The sequence below is a fragment of the Anarhichas minor genome, unplaced genomic scaffold (genome assembly GCF_050575085.1).
Source record: "Anarhichas minor isolate MPS153535 unplaced genomic scaffold, ASM5057508v1 ptg000028l, whole genome shotgun sequence".
In the NCBI taxonomy this organism is placed as follows: Eukaryota; Metazoa; Chordata; class Actinopteri; order Perciformes; family Anarhichadidae; genus Anarhichas; species Anarhichas minor.
In genome coordinates, this window is record NW_027466474.1 from 512,664 (window position 1) to 534,513 (window position 21,850).

The 21,850-nt window shown below is 39.3% G+C and overlaps 1 protein-coding gene across 1 annotated transcript; it reads right to left on the bottom strand.

Moving 5' to 3' along the window:
• Window positions 1-15,298: 15,298 nt before the first annotated feature.
• Window positions 15,299-21,470, bottom strand: tmem144b (transmembrane protein 144b). The gene is made up of 12 exons (XM_076102811.1): window positions 21,380-21,470; window positions 21,119-21,286; window positions 20,871-20,993; window positions 20,331-20,430; window positions 20,114-20,191; window positions 19,906-19,984; window positions 19,674-19,732; window positions 18,901-19,019; window positions 18,351-18,470; window positions 17,736-17,833; window positions 15,635-15,688; window positions 15,299-15,382 (listed from the first exon to the last, which is right to left on the bottom strand). Exons 1-12 carry the CDS (start codon window positions 21,468-21,470, stop codon window positions 15,299-15,301), a joined length of 1,173 nt encoding a protein of 390 aa, XP_075958926.1.
• Between the last annotated feature and the right edge of the window lie 380 nt (window positions 21,471-21,850).

A 21,850-nucleotide genomic window follows, 5' to 3' on the forward strand; every position in this document is an offset into this window, starting at 1 on the left:
ACCAAATTAAATGTTTGATGAATAAATCTATGAGATATAGTCTCTGCTTGCATTCCTCTGTTTTCATGTATATTTATGTACCATGGGTAAATTTAATATGCCAGGCTGAACACCCATGTGCCATCCTCTTTGTTTACCTTTTTTATTCCGACTTCCATGCTTCCACTGGTTACCCTGGCTGCCAAAAATGTCAAAAAATGACCTCCTAAGGTCTATTCCTAACCACTTTTCCTTGAACTCCATGGAAAACATCATGGGGTTAAAGAAAGGTGTGAAGGAGACTTTGTGAGGAGTTAGGAAAAGACAACTATAGTGCTTATACAATCCGACTAGTCACTCACACTACGACACCATGAATTGTACACCTCTGATGCATGCAGGCTTTATAAAGACCTTCTTTTGTGAGAGGCGGCGTCACTTGTTGTATGAAGGAGAGAAACCGGAGCGCCTTCCTTCCTGCTGCTGTCACACTTAAAAATCAACACTGCTTCAGTAGAAACAAGTCACTCGTATATCAATTAAACTGTTCAATATCAATAGTTCCTTTGTGCAATAATGTAGATTCAACAGTTCGGTTATTTTGCCTTTTAACTTTTTTTTAAAATAATCGATCATATTTCGACATTGTTTTTTTACTGATGGTTCTTGTTACTGCTAGTTGCCATCCGACTCCAGGCAAAGCATTGTCATAACGCATCCTGCATCAATGCATCAAAAGAATTGTAACATTATTGCAAATTTGCGTTCACACGTTAACCATAATGAAAAGGCATTCTCAATACTTTATAAAACAAATTAGAAAGTACCTCACAACTTCATGAATAAGCACAGGTGGAAGATGGATATTTTAGCTGTATGTTAGCAAATGCTGCAGAGATGCAGGACATCCTGGAATTGGGAATTGAGGAATATGAGATTTTTGATAGGCACCGGGGCCGTGATCAGCGACCTAATCAGTCGTGAATTCATCTTCATGCAGTGATCTGTAGCATTGCAGAAGATCTTGCAGATTGCATTAACATAATGATGCTCTCTGATTATAAAACGTTCATAGAGGCTAAGACAGAATGTACTCTATAATCAGGACAGCTGGACTTATTTTGTGGAGTAGAAACTGATTGTGGTAAATACCTGCTTTGGTGCTACTTTATTATTTTGGCTATAGACAAAATGTCGTAGCATGAAAGAATAAGAGGATCAAAAAGCAATACATATAAAAAATATATATATGATGAGTTCTATTCTAAAATGAAACATCCACTCGTTGAAGAAACTGCTCTCATGGAACAAATAAAAAGAAACTATATTAAAACCCTGAGATAATGTCAGACAGTACAGCTTGGAAGATGCAGTGCAATTATTTGTGGCTTGCAGATATCAATCATTTAATTATGCTACATCACATTCTGAAATAAACCTAATCGTCACAGTTATTTCATGCAAAAAAACAAAAGGGGATTTATGCAAAGGGCGGATCAAAAGATAAAACAGCCCCAACTTTGCCAACAATTGCCATCTTCACAGTTAAGAGGGGGCATTAACAGTTGCTAAACGGCAGATAATATTGATGAGTTCCTTTCACCTGCTGTTTGAATCATTCTCCAAACCAGCTTGAATAAATCTGATGATAATCAAGATTTATCACAATTGAAATGTTTCCTTCTTCATGTCTGGAAAAAAAACTTGTCACAGTGTAATACCATTTGTGTGTACTCCTCTTCCAACATGCTCCTGCAGGAAAAATGCTTGACAACAAGCATCAAGGTGTGAACCGAGGTGTCTGATCATGTCGTTGCGTCAACAGTCATGACTGTATCAAAGCACTGTATGTGACATCCATTGAACTACAAAGAGGAAAAGATACCATGTACTTGGTGGTTATAATCTACAACAGATCACATGCTGAAACCACTTTTCCATTATTCTTGATAATACCACAACCAGGATACAGAAAAACAGATGACGATGGTGTGTTTTGGTTGATGTTTTACGTGTGGGAATGAATAGCCTGATGTTTCAAGTAAAGCTACAGTTTTTGGTTCTATTGTATTGTGTCTCATTTAATCTGAACAAAATGTTTGTACAGCAAAACTAGACACAGGAACATGTTCTCCCTGCAGACACTCTGAAGAACAGTTAAATCAGTCATACTGTCAATCACCCTTTAACACCAAGATATTCACTGCTGCCGTTATAGGATGTCAGAGGTCGCACGTATCGTATCTCTTCCTGTTATTATAAAAACAATTGAACATACTTAACCACTTTATATTGACAGATGAAGCTGTATAATATGAAAATAAGTATGTAGCATTGAAGGTAATTAGTATGTAGGATGGATTTGGGACACAGCTAATGACTATGAGGATACAGGGCTGGCTTCAGCTTTAAGTTGAGGATGTAAACTTAACACCCACATCAGATAAATACATTTTATACACACTCAATGGCAGAAAATGCAACAAATCATTTTCTCAGTGAGTATATATATCTTCTTCTTAGAAGACCAGCAAAGCTGAGAGTCAGCGCTTGAAAGTCAAGTGTCATTTGAAGTCCATTGTGCTGGAGGAGAGCCACTGCATGTACTGAATGTCCACTGATAAAACCTGAAGAGTGACTTCTGTTTCACACTCAATGAATGTTCTGTTCTGATTGGGTGTTGGTAGGCGGTTAAATGATCCAGGGCATTTGTGCCATTTATGGAACTGTGGTATTAGAACATTTTTCTTGTAGGTTTAAACGTAGTTTGTGGAGCTTGTCCAACATTGCAATATATTGCATTTTCATCTCATGGCATGCTCCAACAGCACCATATCGGAGAGTTTAAAATACCAAGCATGAACACCAGTATTTACTGTTTCAGAGGTAGAATTAAAAGAGGGCATAAATGAAATGTTTAGAAATAAGATCAGCTGGCACATTTTTTTAATTTTGTTTGACTTTTGCCTTGAAATTGTCTTACTTGTGATCTCTGCCTATAAGATCCATATACCGTATTTTCCGCACTATAAGGCGCACTTAAAAGCCTTTAATTTTCTCAAAAAACGACAGTGCGCCTTGTAATCCGGAGCACCTTATATATGGATCAATTGGTTAATTGGTTGATCCATACTGGTTGTACACGGCGCTCTGTCAAAATGTTTCAGTGCGACTGGTAAACTACAAAGCCGCACCGCGGTAAACACCGGTACTGTGCTTACTCCTAGTCCAACACCACTTGTGTGTATAAAGACCCCAAAATGGCACCTTTCAAGAGACACGCTTACGACGCTATTCTATTCTATGCGCTTTATAATCCGGTGCGCCCTATATATAAAAACAGTTCTAAAATAGGCCATTCATTGAAGGTGCGCCTTATAATCCGGTGCGCTTTATAGTGCGGAAAATACGGTACTTTTTATCTTAATTTCACTGTCTACTACTAATGTACATCCATCAAAGGCCAGTCCTTCTGAAGAGGTTTCAGTGTGGGTTGCAATGATAATCAAACATTGCAGCGGTTCGCTTGAGCTGATACAAGATGCTTTGCAATGCAACCGTGTTGGTGTTAACGGTTTTAGAAGAGCATGGTAGCTCAGTTCCAGCGCAAAGAAAGAGAAGAAAACAAGCAAACGGACGCCATAAACCGTTACATCAACGCACACAAAAAGGAAAATGCATGAAAGCGAAAATATGAACGGTGAAAATACACCATATGAACAGATACAAAGGAGCGCACGTTTAGAATCGATGACCTGAGACGGTATTTTGGACGAGTGTTTGTTGTTGAATTCATACAAAATGCTGCTTTGTCCCATCTGGCAGCAGACTTCAAAAGGAGTCAAAAGGAGTCAAAAGGAAACCCCACTAAATGGGTAATTATTGCACCTCAATTGCTTTATAAGGTTCTGTTCTGAGATGATAAAAGGCGTCTCAAAAGATGGCTGACAATACGAGCCTGCATGAGTGGCAAACGGCAGTCAGTGAGGAGACTGTAATGTGTTTGACAAAAGCTGCTGAACAGCCAGTGCAGATAAGAGGGGACAGAGAGGACTGGTGGCATAATATATTGATTTATTTTTGTTTGTTATGCTAAATTCTATACACGGGTTTTCAAAAGAAACTGTGGCATACTGGACAAAAATAGCTGCAATGTTCAGAGTCACAAATTATGTTGGTGATTGCTTTATTTCCCCTATTCAAGATTTTCTGGATATAAAACCAGTATGAATTAGATACAATGGAAGTTAAAAATAGAAATCTTCAATAGTCAACCGAAACTAAATTGAGTGAAATGAAATCCTGATATGAAAAAGAATGTAAAAGCAAGAAAGCAAATCATATCCACATAGTATAGCGGTCAAGTAGTGTCAATGTCCCCTCTATCCACATATTACATTACATTACAGTCATTTAGCAGACGCTTTTATCCAAAGCAACTTACAATTCAGATTTCTAAACCGTAGGCACAGCTACAGGAGCAATTTTTTTTTGGGGTTAAGTGTCTTGCTCAAGGACACATAGACATGCGACTAGCAGAGCCGGAGCCGGGGATTGAACCGCTGACCCTCTGATTGAAAGACGGCCCTGCTATCCACTTAGCCACAGTCGCCCCCATACACACATAGTTTGGGTAACATCAAGGCCGACTGAAAAATACGTATTCAAGAGCAACATAAACAGCTGTATGCTTCACTCATGAAAAGAGCATGGCATTTATCAAGGAGGAAAAAAACGACTTTTTAATTAATTAAAGGGCAACATTGGTAAATCTGACACTTTCATTTTGTATCATGTGTCTGAGCATCTGCAAATTGCATGAGGGTAATCATAATCTTTGTCATTGTTTGTGTATGCATAGCAAATGATATATTCCTCTTTATGATAGCATGAGTCGGAGGGAGATTGGAGGAGGAACAGCGGAAGGAAAAACAATGATGCTATTGTATACTCATGTCTGTGGTACTGCATGTTTAGGTGCTGTGTTGTTTTGCATGCATTGCAATGTTTGCAATTAGGCCGGTTGCATTTTAAACTTCAGTCTGCACTATTTCATGCAGACATGGGTCTAGATTTATTGGAAATGCATTGGTACAACTGCAGAAAACAGATTCCCAATTAGGCCTCAGTGGGGCTAACTTATAAAGTTTGATCTTGAGGCAAAGTAGGAGAAATGTGTCTCTACATCAGTATTTACATGGTCATGTGGTCAATGTCTCATTCCATCGCATATAAAGCTCATGGGAAGGTAAAGGTCAAAGAGAAGTTTTACTCATTGTTTCAGCCTGCTACACTTTCACCCACATTTTGAACATTAAGTGCTTGCTGAGGTGATCGAGTGAAAGAGGAGGACATCCGTATGGGACACAGTGGACACCAGAGTGATATTTTCAGTAATAGATGGCAGTAGAGTGAGGGACAGTGAATGGATATGTCTCTCCTGACAGATGTGTTATTCCTGATCTCATAGTTTTTACACTTTTTTAAATTTAATTTGAATGAACTGTTTATATTTTAGAGAGCATTCTTGAAATGAGTCCTCAGGCTTTAAGAAAACGATCAGTACTCTGAGGTTGTTAAGTCTCTCTGTGATGTTGATGTTCGCTGCATCGTGTTCGTCTGTTTAAGGCTTTCAAATAAATGAAATAAAAGAAAGGAACGCTCCGAGCGGCTGGTGTCATGTCCATCACCCAGCAAAGGCTTACATCTGTTGAACTTTGCGTCTGTCAAAACAGATAAGAGACATTTGTGTTGTCCTCACTGTCAGATAAGGGGAACTGAATTGAAATGAATGCAAACAGACACACTTTCTAACACAAACTGGACCTGGAATACAAGCTATCATTTTGAGCAAATGAGTTCAAGTGCTTTAATTAAAGTGTTTCCCAAACAATAAGGACTTTAAGACTTCACAGCTCAGTTCTGGTGAATAAAAAGGGAGAGGACATCTAAATTTGTCCTCATGAGTGGATCGCTGACTGTATACAATATGGACGTAGCCTCCGTGACGTCACCCATAGGTTTCTGAAGAGCCTTTGTAAAGCTCAAAGTGGGTGGAACCGACCGTCGCCATCCAAGCAGTGACGAAACAGTGTAACTCCAGGCTAATGATGACCTAAACCTTAGCACTCAGTTAGTTGTATTAGAAATAAGATGCATCAAACATGTGTGAGGTATCTCATCATATGTCTACCGTATATATGTTGCCTCCTTCTATTCAATTCAATTTGTATAGCCCAAAATCATAAATTTGCCTCAGAGGGCTTAATCTTACTCCTTTGAGCCTTCAAGGGACTGGTGATTATTTTATGTCCAGAGAGGGTTCAATTTGTTAAAGCTGAAGAGGACAGATCTTCCTCCAACTTGAATCAAAGCATATCCTTTCAAGATTTTCCAGCCATGTGTGTGATTAGCCATAGACAGGCCGTCCATCTCTTTCCCGCTGCCCCCGATCTGCTCCCTCTCCGTCTGTGTCCGCTCAAGATGAGGGGAACCTTGAGGAATGTTTCACCCCCGGGAGTTGAGCTGAATTTGTGGCGGAACGTGCTGTCTATTCGTTGAGGATCAGATTTAAGGACTCAAAATAGTGATGAGAAATGTGTAAAATAAACAGCCACCCGAAGACTGATGTTGGTAGTTGGTTCAAAAGTGGGGATGGTGTTAAGACCTCTTCAATATGGTAATGAGAAGGGTAAGATGAGCACATTAACCTGAGGCAGCACAATATGAGAAGCCTGGAGAGTTGAAAACTGATCTCAACATTCTGTATAAGTCCACAGCTACATCTGAGCAGGTCAAAGAAGTAGAACAATATTCATCCTTACCTGCTCTGGGGATCAGCACACTTCCAGCAGCCCTTTGTTGTCCAGGGAAGTCAAGGGCTCTACTTTCATGTACGTCACTGCTTCTGTCTTTTGAGCAAAGATGTTCAGAAACGTGGGATTGAACTTGTAGTTATCTTCTCATTTAGCCACTTCTTCTGTTTGCCTCTGTGCTACTTCTGTTAGTTCTTCTCTCTTCCCCCAGCCCACAGGTGTGTCTGATGTATCTCCTCAACCTCCTGTCAAGGCCGTCAAGGTGCTGGTTTTTCAAAATACATGTTGTTCTCTCTCACTTTTATGTCACTCTTTGCCCTTTTCTGTAAAGCACCTTGCAAATTCTGTTCTGAACTGAGCTGTACAAATAAAGTTGGTTGCCGGCGTTGGTTTGGTGGTCATCATGGAGATTACGCTCTGTAGTAAAGGCAGTTTTATTTGATGGCGGGGAAAGATTATTTCAAATTTAGCTGTGTCTGTAGTGTTTGTGTGTTTATTCGTTGCCAGATGAGCAAACAGGAAGCAGAAACATGACATATTTGATATAAAAATAAAATAAAGAATAAAACCGGTTCATTTTCGCATTTGTTTTTACTTAATACAATTAAAGTATATTTGGTAAGAAGCATGTTTTTCAGCTTTCTGTTACACTTGTTTTAGAGTAGAATCTCTGAGAAAACATTAAGACAAAATTTACATCTTTTGAATTATAACTTAACTGAACGAGGTCAATTATTTATTTGAAAATGTTATTCTGCTGTTATTAGCAAGTGGTAATATTCAAACTCCTTTTATTGGATACACTTGATGAGTATGTGATATCAATAACATGCAGTAACTGCAAACATTTGCCTCAGGTCCATTTTTGTGTTTACGCCTGCTTCACTGTATTACAGAGGAAATACAGTTACGTAATGTTACATTTCGAGTCTACCACGGGCAAAACGACGAAACACGTTAACAAATGAATACATGAGTCAGAGAACAGCTCTTGGCAACTGCAATATTCAAGGAGGCATCTAAACAGTATTTATTTATGATGATCAATAAATAATTTAGCAGCCTAAACTTTATAATTTGGACATAAAACGCATTCAATATTATTAAACTTTAAATAAACAAAGGGTGGCGCTCTGTGCAGGAATGGAGCCGGGGCTTCGGGGCTCTGAGCGGAGCATTTTATCTGCCTAGTGGGCTTTTAAAGGCTGCAGCTCATCGACTATATATGGACATTGTATATATGGACATTGTATTGTTACTTTACAGGCTGAGAACAATTGATTTCAACATGTCCTTCACTAGAGCTCAGAGAAAAAAAAAAAAGTATAGATTGTCAAAGCAAGACCTCGATTGAGTGTTTCCAAAAGGTCACGACATCTTCGTTCCTCACATTGAAGGGAAAATTGCATTCGAGGTTAATAGTTTGTCATGCGTCAGTGTTTTGATGGACAGAAGCTGTAGTTACTTTCAAAGTACACACAAAGCTTTTCACTGAGGCTGCTCTACAAAATACTCGTTCAGACACAGCAACGTGTTTAAAATGTTAATCACATATGTGAAATCAAACAAAAACAGTGTGTTGGGTGTGGTCGTTGATGGGGAACTTGTTGCACAAGAGGTAATGAAGGGAAAATGGAAATAGAAAAACTCAGAGCAGCATGTGATGTGCCGTTTCTCGCCAACTCCGTCCACACAAGCAAGCAGTTACAGATCCAACAAACGCACAACGAATGGCTTTGCTTTACAGTACTCAAAATTCAAATATTTCATACATTCTGCCTCTTGAAGACACCGACATGAAATTACCCGGGTGAGCTTTAAAGCTAAAATGCATGGGATCTTTTACACTCAACTGAACAAACTAAATATACTGTGACGCTATGGCAACAATGATGGTGGAAAGATGCGAGGAACAAAATAAAATGTAGCAGATGAGACCCATTCAAAGCGCTGCTTTATAACAGCATGAAATCCCCTACATCCACCATCTGCTTTTTCAGCTCCTGCGGTGGCTTTTTTAGATTTGAGTCGAGTTCGTCTCATCCTCACGCAATATGACGTTTTAAAGCTGACAGCTCATCAAGATGAGCAACAAGTGCTCAGCCTCGAGATGGACCAGCTAAAGTGGAGGAGGGCAGGAGTATTAAGAGGACTCGAGGTGAAATCAGAAAATGCATAAAAACATATCCCCACATTTCAAAGTGTCGTGCTGAAGGATGCCCTTGTATACTAGACCAATCTCACACCTAAGTGGATGCTAAGGAAGAGCACCTTTTCAGGAGTACTGAATATTCAATCATTTTGTGTTTGTAACAAACTGTCTCATAGTGCAGAGTGAAAGGACAATAATGAATGCACTGTGGCTGGTGCACAGTGTCACAACATACCTGGAACAACCTGGTCTCCCAGAAATCCCTGAGATGACCATGACCTGTTGGAGTGGTTTCATGCTTGTGTGACTTCCACCGTTACTGCCTAGCCTAACTAATGCACACTGTAATACACCTCCGTAAAGCAGAATTCAACACATATTGTTTTTTGGCACTTAAATCAGCACCTAATGTAGGGATACAGTTATGACTCTAACCTTATTTGTGTCCCATCCTAACAAGGCACTCACACATGCAAAAACACATCTAATAGCATGCTTTAGACAAACGGTGCACTCAGGGAATTGAGGCCACTGTAAGCTTTTACATCACTATCACGGCACTTAATCATTCTGATTACTAAAACTGACTGAAGTTACCATTAGTCATGCAAATATGAGTCTACATGGATTCACAAACTATAACGGCAGCTTTAGACACGATACCCTATCACGAGGGGCCCGATTGTGTCCTATAAAGAGCGGAGTTATTAGAGAAATTAAGGAAGAGAGCGTGAGATGAGGGGAGAGAAATATCACAATTTTAATGAAACCCTGGATACAGTCGCTGTTTCCACAGAGACACCCTCAGTAGCTGATTCAGCAAGAGATTGAAGTCCTGTGATGACATAAAAGAAGGGCTATGGAGGAGAACAAAGCTCTCTGTGGGTAAAATTTACTTTTGGTAATATACTAAAAGGTCTGTTAAATTATGGAAGTCTTTATACAGTGAATACAAGCTTGGAGGTAATACTGGGGCAGGACTTGTGCTCTTTAGATAAGACTCAGTAGAAACATCAGTAGAACAGTAAATTGTTCCTCTTAATTAAACCTTTTTGAAGCTTGCCCACACACTGATGTTATTCACACAGAGCAGAACTAGCCCTGCGTGACATGAGTTTTAGAAATTCACACTTCAAAAACATTTCTACCTCAAACAAGAGGCTGTGGGTGAGACGGCTAACAAATCACAGTTTTGGAGATAGATTCAAAGGGAGGAGAAGAAACGCATGACGGAGGAATGTCAACAAAAATGTTGGCAGTTAAAAATATAAGCCCTAGCCGCCTCATTGAAGTAAAACTGCTTTTAAAACTGCGCTGATATTTTCATGAAGACTGCACATACAGCATGGCCATAAGCCAGTGATGTGAGAACAAATATTTAAAAGAAAACTGACTTAGGTGTCACCACTAGTGCTAAAAAGCTAGAGAGCAGTGCACCAGGTATTTTACACCCCGTTTAAGTCAAGATTTCACGGAATATTAAATTTATTGTTGCGATAACGTCTGTGATTTCTAAAATGTAATTGTTTCACTCTTTGAGTTTTGTGTGATGCATTATAGCAACATGCATTAGCATCTGCCAAATCATCAACAAATGGAAGCCAAAATAAATAGGTAATACCCCTGAAACATTTAAGAAAAGCTCAACTACACTGAAGATCAACACAGTTATGCTTTCTTGATTAGGGAGTTTGAGGAAAATAACTGATTGCACTCATTGAAATATTGCATCATTATAATATTAGGATTCGAGTTAGTGTGAAATAAGTTCATAAAGTATCAAATAAAATGAAGACGGACACATAAAAAAAAAAAAAAAAGATTTTCTTATTACATTGACCAGAGTGAGAACACGCTAACCTTCAATGACCCCAGTTAAATTAAAACATGCAAATATTCACAGTGCATTTGAACACGTCTTGTCTGCCATGTGTTTTGGTTTTCATTCTAAAACATACACAATACTAGAAAAATACACTTAGTAGAGGGCACATCTCCATGAGGTGTGTCTGCAACAACCCCTGTTTTATGTGATTGATTGAATGAATATAACCCACGATTGGCTTATCCCCGGTCAGGACAGTCTTGCCAAAACACATGTGTGGTGGCGGGCGTGGGTGGCTCAGCTGTGGAGGGGACGGAGTGTGGGAGTGGTTCAGGGAACGGTGCCGGGAAGAGACTTAATTAGGCGCAGCTGAAACTGATCCTGATTGTCTCACTCTCAGCTGTATTTAATCAACAGTAGCGACGGAGGCGAGAGGGACAGCTCGGGACGAGCACAGTGAGACACTGGAACGGACAGGACGGGAGAGGACTGCAAACCTCCCGCGGCGTGTGCTCGGAGGCAAGGCAGGAGAGCACACGGCCAAGCTAGTCAGATTCCATGACAATAAAGAACATTTGAAACCGTCATTTAACCGTGTGCTGGCATCCTTGTGCTCACCAGACCCACCGGGTAGCAGGGACTCTGTTACAACACGATATGGAAGCTATATTTAACACAGGCCTACTGCTTCCATCACTATTCAATACACTGATGTGCCGGAACAGTGCCACTTCAAAGTTGTCGACAAATGTAGCCTTTCAGATCAATGAAATCCTTTCATTTTTCAAAACCACTACGTCTAAATCCAACCTTTGGTGGGTTGTAACTTTAATCTGCCTCTGAAGACATATTGCTGATAGGTAGACAGGTTTATATGGAGATTGATGACCATAAAGTTGAACTGAATGACATCTATCCTCAGTATCTCATGCACCCGTCACCGTGATGGACTGATGTCATATGTGAATCTGCACTCGACTTTTAATCCAATACCAAGCATCCATTTGATAGAATGGCAGAGGTCGAAGCGTCATTCCGAAACTGTTTTAAAATGAGCTATAAATTAGGTATCAGACTGTCCATGAAGGTTTATGTTCCTACATGTGCTGTAATAGTGTGCTGAATTCTCACATTAATCTTTAATTTGACAGTGTAACCGATCCATATATAAGATCCTCATTCCTTATTAATGTCATGGTGACAGCTGCTATATCCTCTCTCTTCATCCGATTCATCCGTGTTATTCATACAAACCACAAAGTCTGTATTTCTTTTGACTAGTGGCTATCCTCTGGATTTGTTTGCATGGGGTGCCTACTCAATGCAAACATAAACACGGGAAATGGGGAACACAGCAAGTCTGGTTCTGTCCAACAGTAGTGTAACAAAATCCACCTATACACCTTTAAAACTCAGATTAACTAGTTGGTTGAGTCTTGTTTGTTTAATCTGTACAAAAACAAAGCGTAAAAACAGTACAAGAAGACCAGTAAGTTACTGTGCTGTATATCGTCTCATCCAACTCTCAGCAAGAACACAAATACGCTTATTTCCCAATTCAATGTGTTTTTTAAAATATGTATTTCTTTGGAAAAATAAGTAAAAGTGGTTCAATAACCTCACAGTACAATATGTGCAGCACGGTACCCAAGCTTTTAGTTCTAAAACATCAAAGCCAATACCTTGCCTTGTTTGTACAGAGTTAACAGACCTTTACTGTGCAGTGCCTAATTTAGAAACAGCTAGTCCTTGTTGAGTCATGCGTGCATACACTGCACACTAATTATGTACAAAATTACAATGTCTTAACAAGCTGACAAAACATTGTACTGCCACTGTGTTATCCAAAATGAACATCACTAAAAAGGAAAGATTTATCTCTGTGTTAATCCTGTTTAAGAGGACAACACCATTATGACAGATTTTCTTTTCAACCTAAAGCTCTTCACTATAAAGTCACAAAGCCTCACAAATACTGCTCTAGTTGTAACGGGAGTCGGTTTCAGTTTTATGCCTCACTCTCCAAAGGTGGAACAGAATTTGGCTTTGAATGCACATTGCAAGCGAGGATGATCCGTCCACTATCATGCACGACGACCACGTTTTAGTTACCTGTCCGAACATATATTGATCCTTTTTTTTGTTAAAGAAACCCAACAGGTAATTCCAACTATTATGTCCTCTCTGTACTCTAACAAAATGTTAAAGTGAAGTTAATTTGCCGTTTCATGCTTTCATTTAACTTGAAAATTTTTATTATGCACTAAAACAGCAAGTCAGTAATATTTGAGATTAAAATATGTTTTGCACTGAACAGACTGCTCAGAACCTCTTCATGGGTTTATTTGGATTCTGGATCAACTGGAAAAACAGCTCAGAACTTCCTCTCTTCACTTCACGGCCTTGAGCATCTCGTGTCACCTCACATCATCATGTGTGTGAGTTGGCTGTTACTTTTAATTAGCGTTTAGTTAGCTTAGCCGTGTTTAGAACATGGCTGTCTGCCAAGTTTAACATAGGTGCTGTGTGAAAACAAGCATGGGCTCCAGCTATAATGGATATCAAAATCCAATAGATATGAAAGATTTAAATCAGTTAAAAAAAAGTTAAATTTCAAGTGTCCTGATGCTCTACGAATCCTCCCAGTAAAGATGCCAAGGTAGCACTAAATACTATATTATGCTAAACTGGAAATTTATTAAGACATCTCAACCGTGGTTTAAAAAAAAAAAAAAAAAAAAAAAAAAAAAAAAAAAAAAAAAAGCGTTTTCTTTTTAACTATCAAGCAGAGCTCTCACATCACCAGCAATAAGGACATTTTATGACTTTGCTGCCATGGACAAACAGATCTAAAGTTGATGAAAACTCAAAAACGAGAAAGGACAAACAAAGGAAGAGTGTCTGGGTTCTTCCAGCTAAATGTCACCCTCCGTAAAAACATGTCTAATCCAGGAAATCGTGTCATCTCACATTTGTATGATGTCCGTCTCTCGTCACTGTGACCTGGCTACTGAAGCGTAAATGTCAAAAAATAGTTTACAAAAAGGGCACTTCATCATAAATCCTGGGGGAATCCCATGAGGGCATGGTGCAAAATAGTTCCAGCCTTCCTTCACTATAAAAATCCAGCCATGAGCATTCAAATAATTAGGTTTTTTTTCAAAAGATGTAGGCTACATACTTTAACCTTCCACTGTTATAAAGTTGTGATATTCTAGCCCTATTAACCAGTTTAGCCGATCTAAGCCACAGTTACTCAAAGAAAATAATTATAGTGAAGTATAAAATTGATAGTTTGGCAATTCATTTGAAAACAAAAAAATGGCCCAAAAAGCACCCCGTCAATCTCTACGCACAATTTTATTATTTCCGACACCAATGGTTTGATTTAGTGGCATCTGTTGATTTGATTTGCAAAGAGTAAATTGGGCTGCAAGTGTGCTGATAATGATGTCAGCACTGTGAACTGAAATCAAAGGGGGTAAATTGCTGAATCATGGGTGAAAAATATGTTAATTGCTTAAGAACTTTCACCCCCAATCCAACACAACCTCATCCATGATTGTTGGTTCATGGGTCGACACTGAAAGCTCCCATCATCTGAACTATTTATTGGTCTTAACCGTTGAACAATATCCAGAGCAAACAATGTTTAATCATTTATCTAAGCTGTGTGCATGGCTTTATGCTCCAAGATTGCCACTATGGGGCACCAACATTTGACCTACTGAGTGGCTTTACGTTTGTATTTTCAAATGAAATAAATCCAACCATTGTATTGCATTTACAATTAACCTTGGTTATACAGTCACCAATGCATCTCTTAATGCTGCTGGTCTCCTTTTGTTTTTCAATACTGCGGCCTAGGCTCTTGTTTGCGAAGTTCTTTATTAACATTTTAACTTTCATGCATAGTAACAGCACTGTCTGTATCAAGCATCGGATTAATAACCAGACATTTAGTTATTTTTTTCATTTTATCTTTAATACCGAGTCACTTTTAATTGATTACTTGTGTAACATATAACCTCAGTAACACACCTTCCGCCACCTCCTATGGAATTTAATTAGCCCCATATATCTAATAAGAGAGGACCCTGCTTTCAACTCTGTGCTTTCATCCATGTTCTCTCATATGCGCTAACCAAGTCAATCAAGGGCACACTGCTTTCATGTCACACAAACTCATCTGTATGGGGAGACATGAGTGAGGCCACGAGCTGCGAGAAAACCACTAGTGTTGAAAGAAATACAAGCACTGACAAATTTCTATATGAAGCAATTTATTTTAAAAGGCTTCTTGGTGCAGACAAAATGGAATAATTTAGTTCTGCTGTCCAAAAAGCAAAACAGTAACACACAAACAACCACCATGTCAGTGATGAATAGAAATGTGCAGCATCTTAAGACAGTCCAACCAAACAAAAGATAGCTTTCTGTTCGGCTCAACCACAAGTATACGTGTACATGTATATAATGAAAATATTACAATCACTAGCTGGTTTCACTCGACAATCTTCTGCATTATTAGAGCTTTGAGAGGACGGTCAGCAAGGAGCCGGTCAGCACAACACAGAAGGCAAAGGTGAAGATTAAGCAGTTGACCAAACCCTGAGAGGAAAAACATGAGTTTAAGATGTTTGGTGGCTACTGTGTATTTTTTCAGTGGAATTCAATCATCAAAGCATCTCGTTTGAAATTTCAGCTGGGCGGCAATTTCACCAGTGAACCTTCATTTGGGTGAAGTCATGTTCTCCTTGGTAAACTGCTGCTGCACACTTGCTAAACAAGGCTGGCATTTATTAGAGCTAATTTACAATGAATGACTAGATCATTGGACATGATTAGTGCTGTGGCACTTACCTTAATCTCTCTGAACACCAAGGTTCCCCACAGTGCTGCAACCAGACCATATCCCTACAGAGTAAAGAAACCAAACTAACGGTTTATAGAGAACAAAACAATGATTCATTTTAAGTCAGTTTCAGAACGACTAACATGTTTTCTTCTACACACACAAAAGGTATAGCAATTGGTTAAATAGTTAGTTAATTAATTAAGTTTATTTAATAATGCTGTAGGATCCTAAGATAAGAAATGACTGCATGGTTTGGCAACCAGCATGCACAAAACCGCTATGAAGGAAATCATTGTACTCTCAGCATCCCCTCTTTTCTGAACAAAAACATCTGCCATCAGGGAGAAGACTGCATGCCAAAGAGAAAAAACAGCCTAAACCCATCATTTGTTCCAGCCCCCATCAAGCTGCTGAACTCCGATAAATTGAGCAATACACACACATGCCCTTTTGCACTTTAGTCTGCCCGTGTTGTCAATGTTAGAAGTCTCTTATTTTATGATGGCATTATGTTTTTGTTACGTTTTATATCTAAAGCAACAGATTGTAATGTGCTCAAGACAAATTTCCCTTCGGTGACAAAGTTTATGCATCCATTGCTCTACATGCACATAATTGCTACTGTGCATTATTTGTTAATTAGCATACCATCGTCTACTATATTGCCTTAACATGCATGGACAGATTAATCCCTTTCCATAAGTCTACTTAATGAATATGTTTAATATGCAACAGTATTTGCATTGCGTTCGTGGGGGATTAGAGCAAGACGACAAATCCCCAAAGCTTTTTTAGCAGCAATGTTCATTACACGCAATTACTGAAAGAGTTACTTTGAACGAAAGTACATGCTGAAAACTTTGTTTTCTATCGTCAGGGCTTTCAAGACAGGAAAATGCATTATTGTCACAATAGTATGAGGGAACGCAGGATGGCATTGGTTTTGACTCACCATGGCCCAAGAACAGCAGGTTCATCCTCTCATCAAAGTCTGGCTAGAGTGCAATTAAAATGTTATCTTGCATGGCAGCTAGACTCTTGTGGCATCATATATCACACAAAATCTATCTAGCCAGGCTTCAAATAATGTGTTTGTGTTCGGTAAGTCAGAGCACGGACCAATCAGCATCCTGTGAGGAGCTAAAGGCTGTGTGTGTGTGTGTGTGTCGACATGGAGAGGCAACATATCGATCAAGCAACAGCTCCTAAAGAGGTTCGGGTAGATGCTGCAAAAGCATCAGTTATATCAGAACTGGAGTGTATTTATTGGCACTGAAGGTGTTTCTCGATGGAAAATACATTTTCGCTCTTCTCGCTTCCTTAAGCGTTTGATTAGGTGGTTCAGCCTATTACCTGCCAAGTTTTTTTTCAAAGTACCTTCAGTATCCAATGAGTGTGCTTCTCAGGTGGTTCTTCGTAAACAAACCATCTGGCGACCCAGGTTGATTAAAATTGCCTCCAGATAAAAACTATTGATTGGACCGTTGTCTTTCATTCAGGTAAAAATTTCCCCATGACCAACACCTTTCTCCATGGTATTTATACTGAAAACAAATATATCCACTGTCCCCAGAGGATGAATCTCGATGCTTTTATTTTTGGTCCCGTTGACATTTTGTGCTACACCATTGGGCAAAAAGGCAACAAAACAGTCTAAATACAACATGCAGATAGCCACAGCATTTACTTAGCAGTGATGCTCTTATGGGAAATTAACTTTTTATTACTCTGGACACTCCATAAGCTTTTCTGTAGCAGCACCACCTGGGCAACGTCACAACCAGAGACAGACATCTTAAAATCTCAGATGCATCATGCTTGGCTGAAAACCGCTCAGTTAGATGCAAAGACATGTCTGAACTGACCAATTTATCATGCTGGTCTGCCAAGTTCTGCAGCTAGCCAACTAAGAGTGTCTGATGAATTCAGGCTATAGGGGGATGTTGACATGTTTAACTTAACTAAAACATGAACAATTAGAGTACTTGTACCTAACTAAAGTCAGTAGTTTTTTTCAAATGGAAAATTGGCAGACTGCTCAGTTCAAGTGGTGGCAAATGTACAGTATTTCAATTTCATTCAGCTTTCAGGGCATGTTGCACTTACTGTGTTGACAATAGGAAAGGTAATGACCGGACTCAGGTAGTTATTGGCCAGGAACCAGCTGTACGTGGCCAACGCCCACATCAATCCAGACAATATACCTGGAGAGCAAGAGGAGACAGGAAAGTATACTTGAGAACGATACAACGCACACAGCACAGCTGATAAGCAAGTAGTTCACAATGCAGGTATATTCAAGTAGAAAGACGAATAAGATGAGAAAAGGTGCAAGCAACTAAACGTAGTTAACTGCATGCCAGCTTTTGGGCTGGAATGGACATGTTTATTCACAGTAGCTTTCCCTGAACCAACACATCTAACCATCCCCCGAGTGGATGTGTTTACACATGCAGCTTGGCAAAGAGAGCGGGTATTCTCACTGCATTAGCTCGTATAGATCCGATCCCCAGATTGGGAACCATTAGTATGACTCACTAGAGCACATGCACTCAGGATGCCATCAATACCTACAGGGTGAAATGGCAAAACGCCTGACAGACTGCCATCAGTATTAAACACATTCGATTGCACAGGTGCATCTTGCGAAGTGGTAACTCAGTGTAAATGAGCATTAGTTTTAATAAATATAATGATTCAACAAATGATAGTGTGGAGTACCTGGTAGGATGACTCGGGAGTAGACCCTGGGCCTGTTATTCATGGCAGCACAATAGATGGCAAAGTACACCGTGCTTGCGACAAAAATGCCAGAGCACTGCGCATGAACATAGTCGAGCTCTGTGAAGAAGTTGAAATAAGAATTTGTAGTTTTGTGTTTATTCCTCTAGGTTTGCAATGCAATAAAAAAAAATAAAAAAAAATAAAAAAGCTAAAATCAATTTCCTCTTTGCTTTTAAGAAGTCATTACAGCCAATATCAAAGTTGGAGCTAAAGCTATACAAAAGAGAAGAAATACTTTGTATCGATCCTTGAGCTAACACACATACAATGACTTTAGAGTCTCAGCAAACTAGATATCAAAACTGTTTCGCTGGAGGATCCAGTGTTATTTATAGACCAACAGTGTGATACAGTCTTAAACCTGAGAGCACATTTTAATCTTTGTTCCAGTTTTTATTCAAGTAAGATATATCGATAGCATCTTTAAAAATAAAAAAAATATAAAAAGGTAAAAGTGAGGTCAGTTATCAAACACTTAAAGCCATACCATAGTTACTGGCTCCATGGAACATGCTGTTAGGGCACGATGAATGGCTCTTTATGTAAAGGACGGGTGCAAAGGAGGCCCCGTACAGCAGGCCCGACACAGCAGCAAGCAGGCAGCCTCTAACCAGAGTGACATGATGGATGCATTTTAAAACTCTACTGGACACATTGTTGAATTTCACCATTGCATACCAAATTGATTCATTACATGTGCATGGTAACATATTCAGATGTGCACACCCATTTCATTTTTAGCCAACAATTTAAAAGTGGTCAACAGAGACAGTGTATTTCTTACACTAGTGGCGCTATACTCTCATGCACTTTTAAAGTCTAACACGGTTTGCAGCGTTATTTTTATCCTTCATTTAAGGATTTTTGCTGTTTGATTGCTTCATTTCATCAAGCGCTTACATTTCCTCCTGCTTACTATATCAATTTGCTGTTGCAAGGCAGCAATACATTTCCTAAGTGGGATCAAAGTGATGTCTTCATTATGAAATAGTTGAAGTCATGACTTAAAGAAAGGCTTACTGTACGTTAACTCAAAAAGAAACACTAGCCAAGAGACAAATCATGTTACATTTTAAACCCAAGCAGGCCAGCAGCTGTAGAAACTAAGGCTTCAAATTCTATCCTTGTTCCTTGGGGGAACATTTCTATTGATGACCAAACAAACCCCATGTTTCATAAACCTTCCCTTGTCAATGCTTGTAGCTTGCAAGAACAATAAATGTGCACGCAGCTCACTGACTGCTAATGAGTTGAGCTCACATGAACCGCCTGGTCTTTGGTCCGATGACATCCATCCAGAACGCTGAGGAACTTGATCTCTGCAGAAAATTAAATATGAAGTCATGTTGTCCAATAAAGCAACTGCACCATCAGAACATGCTAAACAACACAATGTCATCAATTTGAAAAACCAAGTGGCAGGAATTGATTGAAGTCAGAAATGACAAAAGAGGTGAGAAATGTAAACTAACATCTAAATCAATGTACTCACTCTTTCGAGAAGTAATGGAATCGATTCAGAGTTGGGATGCAGTTCCACGTCCGTTTTCACACAGAAAAAAATCAGGCCACTGGAACAAACAAATGTCATACATCTGTCCTCTGATGTCCAAAATAGCCATCAAACTGAAATACCATCACCGTTTTATTGCAACTATTAAACTATAGCACTGGCAAGAAGAAGGGAGACTACAGTTTACCTGAGCAGACACAACCCAGCTCCCAAATAATTTAATATCGGCCTGGAAACATCCTGAGCATTCCCAAACCAGCCAAACCTGTGAAAGACAGTCAGCACTCAGTTTATTTGAATATATTGCCAAATTACAGTAACCCTGGGCTGACATCTCCATTACAGGACCCAGCAAATAACTTGTAAAAAGATACATTTATATAGCATACATTTATCTGACTCACCATGAACTGGCCCAGCATATCAACACACTTGAAGAGCCCCAAATTACGCTCCCAAGACCGAGGCCAATTGCTTTAATAACTGGAACAGCTGCTATATTCCCTGTAGATAACACGGGAGAAAAAGTTAGCAACATGCACGTCTTAAAGACCCGTGATGGTCTACAAATGTCTACAATAGAGTCAGCAGGTGCAAAGACATGCAGTGCACAAGGTTCTCGGCATACTTTATGCACATTACAGTTGAACACTGGTTTAGCTAGGTGTACCTAATAAACTGGCGAGTGTAGTATAAGATTGGGACAAATAAGTGTCCTTTAAAGTTTGTCATATCTCACAGGAACAGTATCAACACCATCAGTTTAAGATTCATTTTTAAGATGGTCTACAGCAGATGGAGTGTTTAAGTCCCTTTAAGCAGGTTTTAAGTCAGACCTATCCACACTTGAAGGAGACTTGCTCCAATGAGACCAGTCTGCATTCAACCACATGAAAAACAGCACGTACAATTTGGGTTTGGTGTTCTGCTTTATGAGAAATTACCTGTAGCCCAGATGACACCTCCAAGCATCGCAAAAGGGTGGAATTTGGGCGACTGAAGTATTAAGTCTGCAAACATAGATACAATCCATATCGCTGCACAGTATACCCACTGAAAGAACATACCTGGAACCAGAGCACAGACAAATTATCATAAAGGGTTAGAAAACACCACTTGTGGATTTCACTGGAACAGTCAACAACTTGTTGCATAAATATTTTTCTAAGAAAAGCAAGTGCTGTATGCTTACCATCGCCTGTCTCTATTCTTTTTACAGGAACTAAATTGCTTCCATACAACAGCACAGCAACCACATTGGCAGCAATTCCATAGACCAAATGAGTCATATTGGTTGAGTTGAAGGTGAACTCAAATGTTTCCAAATTGCCAGCTCCAGCATTTTCGCCATGTTTCACACCTGGATCTATTTTCAAGCAAAACAAAACACTCAGTATTGGACAACAGAATAGCCTCAGGCTTCTCCTTCACATACAAATTATAGTTCCCGTACCTTGTTCAGCAGCATGTTCAGTGCTATGACAGCTCATCAGCAATAATGTGGTAACAAATAAAAGCAGAGGTGGGTATTTTGCTTCAAGCATTTTTAAAATAAATATTTGTCTTCCAGGATGTAGCTGGTGCACGGTGTTAATAAACCAGCTAGAGGCCCCGTGTGTCTGCAGTGGGGAGGAGCTACACTCAGCCAGGTGCTGCCAATTATGTAATCACTCAATCCTACACGTCATGCTGCAGTGGATACACGGCAAGCAGGAGGAAATAAAGTCTTGTGAGCTTCATCTCACAGTGCAAATAAATTACAAGTTGTAGTTAAACTCATGTGTATATTTTATTAAATGTGATGAATTGCTGTAAAGTTCAAACAAGCATTACACACAAATATATAAATAAGTGATCTCAATATTAGTGTTTTAGGTTCAGAGTGGTGGAAAGTAACTTAAGTAAATTTACCTAAGTACTGTAC

Bases quoted from the DNA above. Each gene is read 5' to 3' on its own strand.
- tmem144b (XM_076102811.1), bottom strand. From the start codon at position 21,470: ATGCTTGAAGCAAAATACCCACCTCTGCTTTTATTTGTTACCACATTA. The intron at 21,287-21,379 runs GTACGGGAACTA...AAATAGATCCAG, and splicing joins TGAACATGCTGCTGAACAAG to GTGTGAAACATGGCGAAAAT. The intron at 18,471-18,900 runs GTATGGCTTTAA...ACTTCTTCACAG, and splicing joins CCATGGAGCCAGTAACTATG to AGCTCGACTATGTTCATGCG.